This window comes from Amphibalanus amphitrite, unplaced genomic scaffold (genome assembly GCF_019059575.1).
Source record: "Amphibalanus amphitrite isolate SeventyFive unplaced genomic scaffold, NRLGWU_Aamphi_draft 001169F_arrow, whole genome shotgun sequence".
Taxonomy (NCBI): domain Eukaryota; kingdom Metazoa; phylum Arthropoda; class Thecostraca; order Balanomorpha; family Balanidae; genus Amphibalanus; species Amphibalanus amphitrite.
The window spans coordinates 180,464-195,981 of NW_024882663.1; the positions used below are offsets into that span (position 1 = coordinate 180,464).

Sequence of the window (15,518 nt, forward strand, 5' to 3'; positions counted from 1 at the left end):
CTTTTACATGAGAGGCATGGGCGCTTTTTGATGGGGTAGTCCGTAAATGCGCCCTTTGCAGGTGTGTCGGAAAACTTTTCTCTTGTTAATTTTTATGGGTGTGATACAAATTAGGAGTTGTAATTTGATGCCAAAATAACTGAGGTACAATTTGAGATATCATCAAGCATGGCAGCTGGTCAACTTTAGCCGCAATAGGCCGATATCCTTAAGGTGGCGCAATATGACCTCCCTCCCCTACTCCTGGATAGGACACTCCCTATTCCCCAACACTAGCGCCGGCGACCAAGCGGCCGCCCTGGTGGCGGAGCTCCGAAACATCGGCGGCGAGTGCGCCGGCGGCCGCTGCACCGGCTTGCGTGCTAAAAACGCGGTAATGGGGGGCGAAATTAGCGAACTTTAGCTCATAAGACACAATTTCAGACACTTTAACATAATTTTTAGTCCTTTCTTATCATTATTATGGCTCCATTTAGTCACTATCACATACGGAATCATTACCTGATGCCCATAAACTGAGCCGGTATTCTTGACTTGCCGATGCAATTTATCATCAAATATCATCGTTCCTCGGCAGTCAAACAAGTTCCTATTGATGATTTAATACAAATATCAACTTATTTTCATGTTATAGCATAAAACTTAGCTTTATTCTAACATTAGCTCTTCGGCTGTAATCACGAACCCTCACTTGTCAGCAGAATTTAAGCAACTTCTTAAATCAAAACTGGGAAAAGAATATTTCCATGACATTCCTCAATTCCTGTTCTACCAGGTTTACAAAAATTTTCATCAAAATCGGTTATAGGTAAGTAATAAACGACAAAAGTATACCAAAAGACACGCTCCGCCCATAGCCCGCAATGCTAAAATGGCGCCAGCGCCCTCGCCGTCGGGAAATCCGCCGCCGCCGCCGGGTGGTCGGAAAATCGGCGGAGTGTCCCATCCAGGAATACCTAATCCATGCTATCACAGTGGCCTCCCAATATTGCCAAGACAGAGCAGCGCAAACACATGTGGACTGGGAACTCAAAGCTACAACAGTGGATATAGCCGTCGCCGTCACAACGTCGAGCGGCAGTAAATAGGTTCTGGCTCATCAGTTCCTGACAGTCGACGTTATTCCAGGAAGCATTCCAAAGATCGGCAATTTTCAATCCAATGATAGTAAATGCATGCACGTTGGAAGGACTCTGAACAGGCGTACAGTTCACGGATTTATGTCATAGCCCATAACGTCATAACCTTATGTCACGGATTTCTGTCATATGTGTTAGCCACCAGGCCACTTCAACCACCACTGATGGTCTTCCATCGCCAGAACATTTCATATAGCCGTAACCGAACCAATGATACACGCCAAGAGAATGGGTCCACGCGTATCAGACGAGAGAACCAAGTTGGGATTGGCGACTACCGTGTAATTTACAAAATGCTTATTTTCTAAAAAGCATCGAAGCATATATTTTCGATATTCATGCAAATGGCGATAAGTGTAAAACACACAGGCATCCTGTCGTTTTGACAAGAACTGCACTCAGTCGTTACTCGTTAGCATACTTATTGTGGAAGACACTGGCGCAGTTCATTATGAACTAGCTCACTACACCTTGGTATCAGCCTCATCCCCCTCCCAGAGTGGCTGAGGTTCTGCGGACCGCTCTGAGGCCACACACTGTTCTGCCAGCGCGAGCAGCTCCTCGAACACAGTGTCCGGAGCGCGTGCCGCATCCACGCGCCGCCAGTAGGGCGCCCACAGCTGCTCGTAGTTGGCCGCCACTCGCGTCTGAAAGTCGAGCGTCTCGTAGCGCTCCTCTCCGAAGCCGGCTCGGCGAGCCGCCTCCTGGGGCGCCAGGTGGAGATAGAGTACCAGATCGGGCCGAAGCAGGCCCACGTCCGGCTGGCGGCACCAGTGCAGCGACAGGCCCGGCTTGGCCGCCGAGTAGGCCACGCCCGAGAAGGCGTATCGATCCACCACCAGACTGACGCCGGCGCTCAGCAGCTCGCGCATGCGCGGCAGTAGCTCGGACCGGTTGGCGGCGAACAGCTGATGGACCACGCGGTCGTCGACGGTGCCGCAGTCGCCGCCGGAGAGGTACGAGTGGATGAGGCCGCCGATTGGCGTGCTCCGCTCTGGGAAACGCATCAGCTGGGCGGGCGTGCCGCGCGCAGAGAGGGACTCCACCAGGCGGCGCGCCTGGGTGGATTTGCCGGCCTTGTCTATGCCTTCCAGGACGATGAGCGCCCCACGGCGACTCGCTGGTGATGTGACCATCTCTGAAGGACGGGTAGCACCCCAGGAAGGAGTTAAAAGTTAGCCTCGGGTTGCGATACAAATTCATGCATACAAAGTTGAGTCAGACAGCCAGTTATCACATGAGCCAACATCAGGCATGGCAAATGCCACCTCAGAATAGACATCTATATTCATTTTTTGGCTTGAATTGAGGAGATAAATTGTAAAACATTGGGAAGGCATTCAGCAGATTCACTTTCCTCCAAAGCTCAAATGCATTTGCTGGACAGTTCCACTCCCCCTCCTAGTGCAATGATCAGTGGGAGACGAGTGGGTACCCAAACCCATCAATCACAACTGGTGGTTTGACTTCCAAAGTTAAAATGCCTTATACTTAGATGAAACTGAAAAAATAGCAAAAAAAGTTAAAGGATAGGTAGATTCCATCACATGAATGCATAAAAGTGAATTATTTTAGTGATCTTTCAGTTTCCTAACATCACTATAAGTAGATCTTGATCTGAAAAGTTCATAGGTACGATGTGAGTTTATGTCATGATTCCAGAATGGTTATTTGTTCAGGAATATTTTTTTAGTTTATTAAGTCATCGTCGACGGGGACACCCCATTTAAAGATGAAGTCCTATCTATAATAATACAACACAAAACAATGACAAAATCATTAAAATCACGAAGAGCAGCTGCACATTTAGCAGGGCCTCGTCTAAGGAATTTTCACTGGGGGGGGGGGGGGCAAAGACTGAAGGAGCCAAACCTAGGGTACCCCCAAATCCTGTTTTCTCACCGGATTTAGGCCACTTGTTTTTCGTCACAGCCCTGAGACCATGATTTTTTAACAAAAAAGCAAAAAAAACTGGCAATCCGAACCATGCTCGTATAGGGGCGGGGGCGGGGGGTATCGAACGGAGCCACTCGGTTTTTCGCAAATAACTCGCGTAAAAAAACGGCCGATCGCGACGAAACTTTCAGTATCCTCGCGTCAATCAATGTTACACCTACCTTAAAAATGTCATGACCCTGACCCTAATGACCTTTGACCTACTTTTTGAGACCATGTTTGGCCGCAATCGCGGTTATGTCGGCTCGCATTAGCCGAGCGTTTGCAGTCTTTTCGTGGTTTCAAGCGTTCAAACATGGTATATGATGTTGCCCCCATGCATTAGGGTGGGTGTCAGGGTCACCGGGAAGTCAGGTTAGGTCATTGACCTTTGATGACCCCTGTTCACCTTTTCGAGTTTTACAGTTTCTAGACTAGTTTTTGGAGCTGAAGTCGAATTTAGCAACCATTTGAACATTTACGAAGTAGTTTTAGTGCCTTCGTAACATGTTACGAAGCTGTCAGAGGCGGTTGCCATCTACTACGAATACCCGGCAAAACCCTTACTGGTTGACTTGACCCGACCCGGCCTAAATGCATTATGATCATAACTAACATGACATTCGTGATCAGCACCCCGAAAACCCCATAACAGCCTCCCTTTACGACGTCCTAACAGGTACCGATTTTCCCGACTTTCGGGTCATTGACCTGACCTGGAAGGTTAACCGATGACCTAGGACCTTAAAATTGGGTATCATCGGCTTTCTCTCGTGACGGGCAGCACGGTCGTTTTTTTTCCGCGAAGCTCTAGCTCGATCAGGGGCGAAACGGCAAGGGGGTCCAACGGACCCCCCCCCCCCCCCCCCTATACGTTCGCGGCTGGAAAGACACCAATACGGGCGAGGGTTAAGATTAGTGTGTTACCCCCTCACATTGCCCCACCAGACAGTGATCAACATACTTATACGTGTTGGCCGGCGTTTGATTGAGTGGGGGGGGGGGGGTTAAACACGAGTTGGGTCACGGGCCAGCTGCCAATTGACAATTTGCTACTTGGCGCTCTCAGCTGAGCCCTGAAATTCACAAAACTCTGGCTTTTTCCCGTAGCCATGAACAATTGTTGAACAAATTATTTAATGTTTCTCGTTAAATCCATGAAAGACTCCTAATGAAAACGTATTGCAGAGAAGGTAATTTTGTGAGTTCACGTTTTGACTGGGGGGGGCAAATGTTGGCCACTGGGGGGGGGGGCAATCCGCCCGACTGGGGAGGCAATTGCCCCCCCAGTTAACATGTTAGACGAGGCCCTGACATTTAGCGGCTTCTCACATAGTCAACGACACATCTCATGAATGTGCTAAAACCATCGAAAAACATATCAGATGTCGGTGAGGCCCTAAAATATTCATTGATCAGACGTGGTGCCCTCGTAAACAGACCATCTCTGGCTGTACACACACGTGCATATGACACTTGAAATAGTGATAGTTGGCGACCGAGCCTAACAGGTACAGATATACAACTCCGTAAAAGAAAAGCCGAATCGATCCTCCATTTAAAAAACATTGCGGATGAATAAAATGTCATGCTGCACCATGAATAGCACGTCATGAATAGCAAAATAATCATCTAAAATCCAAAATCCCAATCTACAGCATGCAGAAAAGCAAAATAAAAATATAAAACAAGGAACAGGCCAGCCCACAAAAAATAGCAATGTTGACAAGATTTCGGGCAGACTGCAGAGGTACTCAGCAGGTGCAACTATATGGTGCAGTGCAGATTTTATGTTGAAAGCTCAGGGCCTTCCTTGACAGCTGGCACTTCGCTGAACTGCTGTGCTGGCGCAGCATTGTAGATGAAGATGATATATGTGAGACACAACGGGTCAGCCAGAAAATAATAACCATTTATGCAGTTTTTTGTTACTCATCAGAAATGAGTGTTGGAAATTAATAAGCCGTGGCGAGTGGCCCATGCAATGTGTTCTTTTCTGCTTATGTGCATGTCATGACAATGCCTTCTGAGACGAACAGCTGGAGAGCCATATTAATATGAAGCTGGATTCCTTTTGTCTTTCCATCCATCTAGCCTTGGCATGCTGGTATTGATGGAATCTGACTAGGTCAGTTGACTGGGTGAGGCCGGCATCAGAGTTCCCGCCTGCTTTGTGTGGACTTGTAACCCTGGCTCACCCTGGCTAGTTCCAGTACTGGTACTGCTTTTAGTTTCTGCTCCCATACTTTTCAGTCTAAGGAAGAAGAAAACAATAGGTGAAACAGCATACCTACCAGCAGTTATTGATAGATTGAGATCAAGATTGTGCGGCAACGACAACACAGGTCAGACTCAGTCACAACTCACATGTCACATGATGCATGAGAATATGGAGAATACACACAAGGTGAGCAAGACAAAGAAATAATTGAAGGTTTGTTGCCAATAGCTCTAAAATACTATTCCTAGAAGTGTTTTTCAATTGAAAAACAAATCTGAGTTCCTTAATCCCTGACAATTTGGCAAAAGCTGCCTGAGATCAGTTAAGAGACCCAAAGGTCATGCTCGAAACAATGTAGCCATCACAATACAAAGTTGAAGTTTATCAATACGACAATGATACAGCCTTGCAATTTGCACGCACTAACGTCCAAATGTATACTTCATCCAAACCACATCCAAACTCAAACTTCCTGCACAAACTTCACCCTGTTTGGTAAAACCACGGTGACTATAAACCAGGGTACTATAAACCCTATAAACCATCAATAAGCCGTTCAATTCTCCCGCGCAAATTGAAGCTTAAAATAAAATAAACACAAACCTGTTTAGCCCATTCAGTAAGTGCTACTGCTGCTTACCAGCGAAAAACTCAGTTTTGACCAATCACAATTGATGAGGGAAGATGAGGGGAGTAGTAAAGTAATCTTGGATGAGGGTTGGATGAGGGTGGATACCGATGACGAGCTAAGTAGCCAGAAACCGATGGTCATTGGTGAAAATTATTTGCTATGGCGTCATTTAAATTAACATCGATTTCACCAGCAGAAGACATGAAAGCGCTGAACAGGGTGAAGGGTACGTACAGCGAAGAAGCGGCAATTGCGGCTACATGCGGTGTATATGTAGCGTTTCATAAAGGGGCTACGACCACTAAATAACAATCTTATCAATGGAACGCTAATCAACAAAAGGGAATAAAAAAGATATAACGATTAATGAAAAGCCATTTCAAAATCAGTTTGAGAATATAAGCGTCCCATAGTTTTCATCCAATGGTGCTAAGAATGTAAAGTGTCTGTATTACCAGTAGCGCCACCACCAGGGTTCTGGTCCAACTGGCAGATGGCGCTGCAGGTGCGCTCTCGTCGTCACTTCAGGTGACGCCATCTACCGGCATTCCGGCAGGCAAGTAGGGATATTTTGATGCAGCTATATTCACTGGATCAGACACCGTGGCCAAGAGGGTGGAGGGATCCTGGGGGCCTCCTCTCTACAGAGGGCCTCCTTCCCACAGAGGGTCTCCTCTTTACAGAGGGCCTCAGTTAACCTACAGAAGAGCTCCTCTCTACTGAGGAGTCAGAGGAGTCAGTCAGAGCGGCCGCTAGCGGTCAGACACAGACACTAGCGGTTATTCACAGGAGGCCCCAGGTAGCAAGAAGGACCGATCAGGCTGGTCAGTGAGTCCTGCCTGTCCTGACGTGATTTTTGGGATTCCTGTGAATTTTGTTCGCCTCCGACGTGATTTTGGCCAACGTGGGCCTTGGGTTCGCGGGGCACTGATTCCATCCTGGGGCTCTGAAAGCCCCAAGGGACTCACTGAAGGGAGGAACGAGGAAGGTACGCACCCCGCCCCCTCCTCCTTCCTTGGGTACGTCCTGCGTTGGATTGTGCGCAGTGTGCGTCTCTGAACTCAACTCATGTCGGCAAACCTATCTATAAAAACATAAAACTAAGTCAGAAGGGACATTGTCACGCCAACGATGTTTCCTTGACTCGTGCACCTCTGCGAGAGGGGAGGGCCGAGTTTGCCTCAACCCGTATTTCTGCACAGCTGATAGCACTATGTAAACCGTCTATCCATGTCTGTACAGACAAGTTTTGCACAACGAACCCTCCCCAGCGTCATCCGTTCTTTCTTCAGGATGAACGCATTCACAATCCACATTCTCACTTGCACACTGTCTGCCTGTCCATGGGCAAACGGTCATCCCGCCAGGCAACCAGCGCGAAGGTGGGGACAAGTCCTTCGTTGGACTGGACTTCACCCTCCCTGGGGTGAACGTTTGAACGGCTGGTGACCAATTTGAGGTGACTGGCGTTTGACGTCCAATGGGGCACTCCTGACATCGATGCAATCCCACCCTGGAGTTGAGATCAGTTCAAAGATATCAAGGTCAGCTCCCGTTTCTTTTCTTTTTTTGGCAAAAAAACCTTCGCCATAAATAGTTGTAGGTCAACGACTTGTGCAGTAGGTAAGCACGATCATTATCATCATCATCAATTTATTACACATCCTTGGCGGACACATACATACAAACACATTTAGTGTTTCATTCAGCCATTGAAAGTCTATACATGACCTTGGCTGACAGCATCACAGGTCAACAATCTGATAACACAATCATCAAGCATCGTTTTGGGCCATCAGCCATCGTAGCGAGTCGGATAAGCCACAGGGGGCTCTATTGACCCAATTTCATTGACCTCGGTCAAACCGATGACGTCACAGGTCAGGTCAAAGGTCGAATTTTCACCGTTTACAGGCATTTCAAGAAATGCGTTGTAAAATCGAGTAAAATGCATTTAATCGAAAATCATCGATGGGGAAATGTTGGTCAAACACATATTTTGCTATTTGAGGTCACTGATACCAGGTCAGGTTACTGAGGGTCACAATATGAAAATATCATGTGATGCATGTTTTATGGTCCATTTTATATGCCACGTAGGTACAATTATGTGGGTCAGGCAGCCTTTGGGGTCAGTTTAGATTATGTTCTGGTCAAGGTCAGGTCAAATAAGGTCAAATTTCAAAGTTGATATTTTGCATAAAATGGGTATCAATTCGATGCAGTTCGTCACGGGGAGTTCAACGGTGGTATTTGTTTTGCGCTGCGTGGTCTAGAATTGCTAAAAATTGAGTTCAAATTTTGACATCATCAATTTTGAACGGTTTTTTCGCTATAACTTGGCCAAAAAAGAAGGTATCGATCTAAAATGTGGCATGTATATAGAAGAGCGCAGAGACTGTCACATAAATTCTGTTTTTTCGAAATTCGGAAAAATGGTGGGATGTTTTTTGCTCTTTTCTAGAAAAATCAATTTTTTGAATTTTGGGGTCAAAAACCCAAAATTTTAAAAATCCGAGATAGCAATTTTGTAGCGCTGCCTTTTGTCTACATGACCATATAAAATTGAAATTGCTTGGTAACTCTAGATTTTGTGAGCGTTTCCAGATTTCATGTTTTTTGCTCATTTTGGCTCGAATATGACCTCAGTTCGAACTCAATAACTCCTGACCTAATGTGACCTAATGTGACCTAATGTGAAGACTTGAAATTGTGTGTGAAGGTGTCAAATTGATGCCCGGAAAGGTACTGAAAATTTGGCAGCGCTGCGCACCGCCGTTTTCTTGTTATTCAGGAAAAACCACAGGGGGGGGGGGGCAAATTGGCCCCCAGCGGGGCGAGGGTTAACAATCGAGCCCGTATGTCTCCTGGAACTCGTGTTAAAAAGATACGCGCTAAAGAACTTAATTACTATGTCGTTTGCTTTTATGAAGCCGCTTAAATGCTAGGCAAGTATGCGGGTATTGGGGAAAGATTAATCCGCGCACGACTGGGGTATTTTCCATAACGCGAGTGACTGAGAGGGGGGGGGGGGCTCTCCAGAGCCCCCTCCTAATCCCATCTCCGAAACTACTGGGCCGATCGTCAAAATTCAAAAAGCGTCTGATACTCCTGAAAAAACTGTCGAACGAAACCTATTTTCATTGACCTCGAGGTCACCAATGACGTCACAGGTCAGGTCAAAATATAAATTATCGGCATTTTTGCTTGTTCACAATTTAGGCTCTGACCGCCGGCTGACAAGTCCGATCAGGGTCATTTTTGGTTTACGCACGCCTTGATATATGCCTAAGATACCCTGAGGGTACCGATCTTTTACTTCGATTTTTTTTCAGGCCAAGGCCAGGGCATCCTATGTCACGAAAATTGTGTATTATGTATCGGTCACGTGACGCATGTTTTATGGTCCATTTTACTCGTAGATTTAAAAAAAATGTCGTCTGTGTCATTTGAGGTTATTTTCAGCTGAACTTACCCGAGGTCAGGTCACTTTCAGGTCAGAAAAGGTCAAATTTTGAAAATGAACTTTTTTCAACAAAAGAGGTGCTTATTAGATGCAGTTTGAGCTCAGGAACACGATGTGACGATGGTGCCATTTATGTTTATGTACGATGTCAAAAACGTACTGGAAAATGGTTTTGAAAATTATCTAATAGTAAAGTTTTGACAATAATGCAAATAAATTGCTTATTTTTTAAGATATTGGGCTAAAACTTGCTAGGGTAGTTCATCAGTGTGTGTACTATCCAGGGGCTCCGCCACGGTTTTGGGATTGGGGGGGGGGTCCGGCCCAAAACACAAAACCTCGCTGGTGGATCCAGGGTGGGTATTTTGGGCGAATTCAACCCCCCTCCTCCCCTTTCCCGCAGCTCCATATTCGATGAAAAAGTTCATTTTTTCTTGAGTTCAAAGAAAAATTAACATTTTTATCGGGAAATCTTTGCTTCAAACCGAAAAATCAAGGTCCAGTTTGCACAAGGAATCGAAAAACCGAGAAGCGGATCCCATTGACACCGACATGGTGGCCTCTCAAATCAACGTTCTTGAGGAATGAGGGCCGCTGTTGCGCGCTCCAAAGGCGGTGTTAGCCATCAGACAGCGCATTAGGCTCTCAGTGACTGGCATGGGCTTGGGAATTCAGGGACCTTCATAGGCGCTCAGATATATATGTAGGCTCTAATTAGGCAAGTGTCGGGTCCTCCAAGGAAGTAGTTAAAGGAAAGCGCAGGGCTTTAGGAGTCGTTGTAGGGATTTGAAAACCCTGCCCTCATATAGCAGTAAGGGGTCCTAAGAGAATGATATTCAGTCTCTGTGATTAGGTGTGACCTAACTTGACCTGAAAATGGATATAAAAATGCTGCACTAGGAATCAAAGGTCAGGTTATGGGGATCCTGCAAGTTGCATTCAGAGCCCTGTGCAAATTATTGCAGATTACCTCAGAACGGTGTGAGGGCTGCTTAGACTAGTATGGTGCTCGAAAGACCGGCTTCGACCCCCCCCCCCTCAGTACTGTCTGGTGACCTCACATGGTAAGAGGATTCTCAGATCGATTTGAAGCTCTTTTGGGGCGGGTATTCATGTGTCTAGGTGTCCTGCAAGCTGGACCCCCCCTCACGAAATTATAGCTTAATACTAGCATGCTTAGCTAATACTAGCAATCTTAAACGCTTTCATAGTAATCACAAAATGGTAGAATAATGACACTCCCGTACATGTTATAGGTCGGCGAGTGTTGAGCGATTCGTGAGTGTGTTACAACATTTTAAGGGTTCCCTACATTTCTAGATCTTAAATTCCTTAGCTTTGCGACTGTCAACACATTCTAAATTATTCAACACATTCTGTGAATGATTTAGTCATTCTTACGCGAAAACAAGCTTATAAATATTCGGAATATTGGGGGGTAATGTACCCCCGAGGTAAATTATTGGGGGAGGGGTCCGGACCCCCGCTACTCCCTGTGGTGGAGCCCCTGGTACTATCACATGTATTCCGTGTTTTTTTTTTTTGCGAAAAATAAAAGAAATGAAAAAAATTGTAATTGTAAAAACATATATTTCAAAATTTTCTAATCTTCGAAAGTATGAGATTTTACCTAGTTTGATAGCTACTTACGTGTATTTTTAGTTCACTGATGCAAAGAAATTGGGGGGGGGGGGGGGATATGTTACCACCCTATCGCGTTTTTTGCGTGTGAATAAAAAACCCGGCGCGTAGCGCCGAGCCGCTTGGGGTAGCCTTTGGTACATCAATTTTGGACAATGTGTGCCATTTTTGACCCCAGGTCATGTCAGGTCAGGTCACCAGGTCAAGTTAACTGACCAAGCCTAAAAAAGTTTGCAATCATGTCCAGCCTGCAGTGCTTGTCAGAAAGGTTTTAAACTTGGTGGATTGCATGCTGTTATGGGCGCATACAATTTTTATATCTCGGATTTTTTATATGCGTGACCTAAGGTCAGGTCAGTGGCTTGACCTTTCCATTACAAGTCAATGGAGAAAAATGAAAATGCCTCTAGATCCGTTTGTACGCATAGGAACAGTCCAAATATTTCAGAATCACAATGATTTGGACCACCCGTGATGACCATGGTGTCATTTTTGCTGATAGCCTCTAGAAAGGTCATCCGAGCCGAGGTCATTTGAGGCTACAAACAGATTTTTGCCAATAACTCGCGATTGGAAAGAGATAGAGCGCTGGGGATGATCTCATTGTGTTTGTCTTGTTGAGACGCATCGATTGATATGCAACATGACCTTTTCCGGTCAGGTCATGACCTTGACCTGAGGTCAAATTTTCCAGTTGACCTTTCAAGGTCAAATTATAGTTCATTCGACGCGTCTCGGCGAGAGGAACACGATTTTGGCAATAGCAATGTCGTGGCTTTTTGTAGTCGAAAGTTATTGTCGAAAAACACTTTTCGTAAAAACAGCTATTTTTGGGGGTTTTGCCCTCTGGAGGCTAAACCGTTGACCTGAGGTCAATTTTGGTAATGACCTTATCAAAAGAAAAGTTCAAAAGCTATCGATTGCTTTTCCATGCGTTTTTCTATATATCATAGTTCCTGAGATAACGGCATGTTTTCTGAAAAATATAATGACAATTGGCAAATTTTGACCTTTGATGACCTCTGGTGACCCGAATATTGCTCTACATATAAGATGAAAAATGACTGAAATGTTTTCAAACGTGCGCATTGAGAGCTATCGACTGCTTTTTACCGCGTCTTTCTAGCCCTCTCAGCTCTTGAGAGCGTTTGCCGTAATTCAATATTTTGCATCAAAATCGGCCGACATGACGTCACTCTTACGTCATTTCCGGCCAAACTATGGTAGCTAGGAAGTTGAAATTTTAACACAAGGTGTCAAGTTGAGGCCGCTGAGGGTATCGCAGGTTTTGTGTTGATCCGTCAAACGGATTAGAAGATATTGCCGAAAAAAACGGAGGGGGCTCTGTAGAGCCCCCCAGTCATGCGCGGGTTAAAGCATGGATGGAAAAGAAAGAAGACAGTGCAGTTGGCAACTTGGCGCTCTCCAAGGTGCCCACAGCTTATGTAGGGTGTAAAAAAAAAACAGGCTTAGCCCTCGCCGGCCGAGGGGGGGGGGGGGTGCCGCCCCACAAAGGGTTTTTTTTTCGCGATAGCTCCGAACACGCTGGCGATAGAGAGCTGAAACTTGGTATACCTGACCTTTGATTCAAGCCGGATCTTTTAACACCAACCGCATTTTTGGGTCAGGTCCGGTCACTGACCTATGACGTCATAAGGAGCCTCTGCACGGTCTTCAGATGTGGCAACTTCGCAACGCCCTCACTGCCAGAGGAGATGTCACAGGGAAATGAAACTTGCAAGATCTAGTATCCATTATGAGTGTCACAACTTGTATATCTCGGATTTTTCCTAAAGGTCATATGAGGTCAGGTCATTTTCGTGACCTCACCATTATAAGTCAATGGGGAAAAATGAAAACTGCTATTCTGGCGCCGGGAACGATCTCCAACTATCTCAAGCACACGGAATCGTGATTTGATGCACTCCTTGCAAGGTAAGATACGTCACTTTTGCAATGTTGCGTGACGTCATTTATGACGTCATCAAGGTCATATTAGTTTTTCGTCAATAACTCTTGATCAAATTGAGCTAGCGAGTCGGGAAAGCCACCAATGGACTCAAGAAGACCTGCCGAATCGAATGATATGCGACATGACCTCTATCGACCAACTTCATGACCTGGGGGTGCTGACCTGACCTTGACCTGAGGTCAACACCCAAAGGTGACCTGACCCGAAAAAAGTATCTCATTCGACGCGCCTGAGCGAGGCGAACACGATGCTGTCAAAATCGCGGCTCTGTGGCCGTTTTTGCGAAGTTATTCACCAAAAACTGAACCGTACCTTGGGGCACTTGACCTGACCTCAGAGGTCACCGGTTGACCTAGGACCTTAAAATCGGGTACCAATCTCTGCGTCTCGTAACGGCGCGCACGCTCGCTTTTTCCGCGACGCGCTAGCTCCACCAGGGACGAAACGGCGAGGGGGGGGGTCGTACCCGCCCCCCCCCCCTCGGCCAATCTCTGCCAATCTCTCTATGTATGGCCAATCTCTGTATGTAGAAAACCAATAGGTCCGGCGAGGGTTAACCCGCGCCCCACTGGGGGGGGGGGGGCTATTTATAGCCCCCTCCCGTTTTTCTGCAATAACTTCCAAACCGCTTGACGGATCGACGCCAAACTTTTAGTACCTTCGGCTGCATCAATTTGACACCTTGTGTCAAAATTTGAACTTCGTAGCTACCATAGGTCGGCCAGAAATGACGTCAGAGTGACGTCATGTTCGTCCGATTTCGACGCAAAACATTGAACCACGGCAATCGCTCCCAAGAGCTCAGTTTTTAAGCTAGATCCAATTTCTTTGCATGAAAGGACTCAGAATTGACCGCGCTATCAAACTGCTATCTCGGATTTTCAAAATTTTGAAAATTTCGAAAAAAAAATTATAATAATATTCAAAATTTATATTTTTATATTTTTTTCAAAAAGTTTTTGACTTTTCGAAAAAACCGGAATATATGTGACAGAACGCATGATTATGACTAACTCTAGCAAGTTTTAGCTAAATATCTTCAAAAATGGCCAAGTTATACGCATTATTGCAAAAAATTCACAATTATTAATTTTTCAAATCAATTTTTTCAGTACGTATTTGACATCGCACACCAATATAAATGGCACCATCGTGTTCCTGAGCTCAAACTGCATCCAATAGACACCTTTTTTGTTGAAAAATTTTAACTTCAAAAATTGACCTTTTTTGACCTGAAAGTGACCTGACCTAAGCTAAATTCGACTCAAAATGACCTCGAATGACACAGACGACATCAAATTCGAAATCTATGGCCTAAATGGACCATAAAACATGTGTCACGTGACCGACGGATGATATAATATTTTCGTGACCTGTGATGACCTGACCCTGACCTGAAAATCAAAGTACAAGTTTGGTACCCTCAAGGTATCTAGAGCATCTGTTCACGAGTGTGGAAACCAAAAATTAGCCTGATCTGACTTATAAGACGGCGGCCAGAGCCCAAAATGTGAACAAGCCAAAATGCTGATAATTTTTACTTTGACCTGACCTGTGACGTCATCGGTGACCTCGAGGTCAATAAAATTAGGTTTCGCTCGACAGTTTTTCCGGGGCTATCAGACGCCGTTTGAATTTTGACGATCGGCCCAGTAGTTTCGGAGTTAGGAGGGGGGCTATGAATAGCCCCCCCCCCCCCCCAGTAGGGCGTGTTATACACAGACCCCAGTGGGGCGCGGGTTAAGGCGAGCAAAGGGACCGTTGCGCCTCGTAACAGCGCACAAGCTCGTTTGTTTCCGCGAGGCTCTAGCATTCGCTCAAACCGGATTCGCCTATTCTGGCCCTCGCTTTAGTTGATAACCGCTGCAATAATTCGTCAAATTGGCAATCGCTTCAAAATATTTAATCGCTGTAATTGATAATCGATGATAATGTTTCGCTCAGATATCGTTCGTTCAAATGACGCTCGCTTAGGTGTCGCAGAACCATGTAAGCCTCTCAAAAGCGTTTCTGGCCGGGCCTGGCTAATCATGCTGACATTTTTCGATATACTGAAAAGAATTCGCTTCTCTCGCTCGCTCGTAAAGATTTATCAGGTAGCAAACGGATCAAATAGGTGCCCAACGTTCTGTCGTGAAAAGGGTTACTACCGCTTTTCCTGAGCTCGGTTGCTGTCTGGTGAGCGCTGCCTTCGCATATATCGGTTCAGAGCGCGATACACATCTGCCTGCGTTCCAATGCTCCGACAGCGCCAGTTTTTACAAAAGTTCTCGCAGCTGCGCACAACAGACGCAAGATAAGACCCAGGGCGATGGCGGTCGGATGTGTGGGGCTCTCAAACTATGTCGGGGTGGTGCTGGGAGCCGCTGGGTGTCTGTCCCGGTTTGAGGGCCCCGCGGTGAGCAGTCGCCCTCCGGTCCGGTGATCGCCAGTTGGCCGTGCTCGATTGGGGTGCGGTGCGCCGTGAACGCAGTCAGACAGCTTGGCTGCCAGGGCGCGGCGCCGAGGACATG

At 46.2% G+C, this 15,518-nt stretch overlaps 1 protein-coding gene across 9 annotated transcripts; it reads right to left on the reverse strand.

The window, feature by feature from the left end:
- Positions 1-1,504: 1,504 nt before the first annotated feature.
- On the reverse strand, positions 1,505-6,090 carry LOC122370805 (thymidylate kinase-like). Of its 9 annotated transcripts, XM_043346725.1 has the most exons (4): positions 5,723-5,747; positions 5,273-5,328; positions 4,888-4,918; positions 1,505-2,277 (listed from the first exon to the last, which is right to left on the reverse strand). In XM_043346725.1, exon 4 carries the CDS (start codon positions 2,273-2,275, stop codon positions 1,604-1,606), a length of 672 nt encoding a protein of 223 aa, XP_043202660.1. In that variant the 5' UTR covers positions 2,276-2,277; positions 4,888-4,918; positions 5,273-5,328; positions 5,723-5,747; the 3' UTR covers positions 1,505-1,603. The 9 variants fall into 9 exon arrangements, with proteins under 9 accessions (XP_043202660.1, XP_043202659.1, XP_043202657.1 ...); XM_043346724.1 differs by lacking the exons at positions 4,888-4,918; positions 5,723-5,747 and adding an exon at positions 5,936-6,090; XM_043346722.1 differs by lacking the exons at positions 4,888-4,918; positions 5,723-5,747 and adding an exon at positions 5,899-5,924.
- Between the last annotated feature and the right edge of the window lie 9,428 nt (positions 6,091-15,518).